At 55.5% G+C, this 1,132-nt stretch overlaps 1 protein-coding gene across 1 annotated transcript; it reads right to left on the reverse strand.

Moving 5' to 3' along the window:
- Positions 1-572: 572 nt before the first annotated feature.
- On the reverse strand, positions 573-1,132 carry H310_08835 (hypothetical protein; the record flags this gene model as incomplete). Its single annotated transcript, XM_008874743.1, has 3 exons — positions 573-746; positions 785-813; positions 856-1,132. 3 exons carry the CDS (start codon positions 1,130-1,132, stop codon positions 573-575), a joined length of 480 nt encoding a protein of 159 aa, XP_008872965.1.

Below are 1,132 nucleotides of genomic sequence, written 5' to 3' on the forward strand. Positions count from 1 at the left end.
AGTCGAAATGCAACGTGAAGTCGAAACAATGATGACAGGTAGCACAGTACGCTCCATGCGACAGATGCGTTCGGTGACTCCATTCTGCGGATTCTCACGGCCACAACGCCGCTCTGACGCAAGAAACACTGCCTTCCCCGGCCATCCCAGTGCGAAGAACGGTGCGATATACACGTGGCGTGCGGCTGCGGCCGACGCGAGATGGACCAACATGGTTTCCCTCCGTCGTGTACTTGATATAGCGAGGCTGACTTGGTTTGGTAGTACGTGATTATATAATCACGTATATTTACCCCTTTACGAAACATTTACGAAACAAACTCTTCAAACTCTATATTATGTCGTCACATTCAAAACGGCAGTACTCGACCCAACAGCGTGCGCTTGACATGAGGAGCTTTTGCTGGTCTCGAAAACGGCAGTGCTCGACCCAACAGTGCGTGATCAAATGACCCGCATTCTCCTTGGCACATCGTCTGACTTGCTTGTAGACTTGGTAGTGTGCCAATTTGCGGAGGCGGCGGTTGTTCATCTGTTGGCAAGAGTTGCCCACTGAAGGGGGAATTCCCCCTTCAGTGGAACGCCGTGACTTCGAGGGCAAGCTTGCCCAAGACGGGCGAAATCAAGCGGTCCCCGTCGGTCTCGTCGGGTACCTCTTTCTGAACGAGCAGGTGCTGGCCCAAGTACAACTTGGTCACGTCATGGATGCGATTCCACTCGCGAATCGATGCGACACTGGTGCGGTACTGCAGCGAAATCGATCGAAGAGTTCACCCGGGCCTACAGAGCACGCGCCCGTCAAATCGTGGCGCTCTGCACACATCGACATGCCAACGACGAGCAGCAGCCACGTACCCAGAATGTGGTAACGCTTGCTGCAGAGCGAGCAACCATCCCGTGCTTGCCACCGCCACTGCCGAATACTGCCGTCTTCGGAAGCGCTGACATGGTGAAACCGGTCGACTCGCAAGTCGAGAACTTTGCATGGATGGCCGCGCAGGGTTTGCAGGAGGACACCGCTCACCAAGCCGGAGATACAAATCGTGCCGTCCGTCGCCCCCGTTACGACACGAAGCGAGTCGAAGGACAAGCAAGTAATGGCGCAGTCGTGCACGTGCATGTGGCGCCGCAT

The sequence above is a fragment of the Aphanomyces invadans genome, assembly GCF_000520115.1.
Source record: "Aphanomyces invadans strain NJM9701 unplaced genomic scaffold supercont1.18, whole genome shotgun sequence".
Classification (NCBI taxonomy): Eukaryota; Oomycota; class Saprolegniomycetes; order Saprolegniales; family Verrucalvaceae; genus Aphanomyces; species Aphanomyces invadans.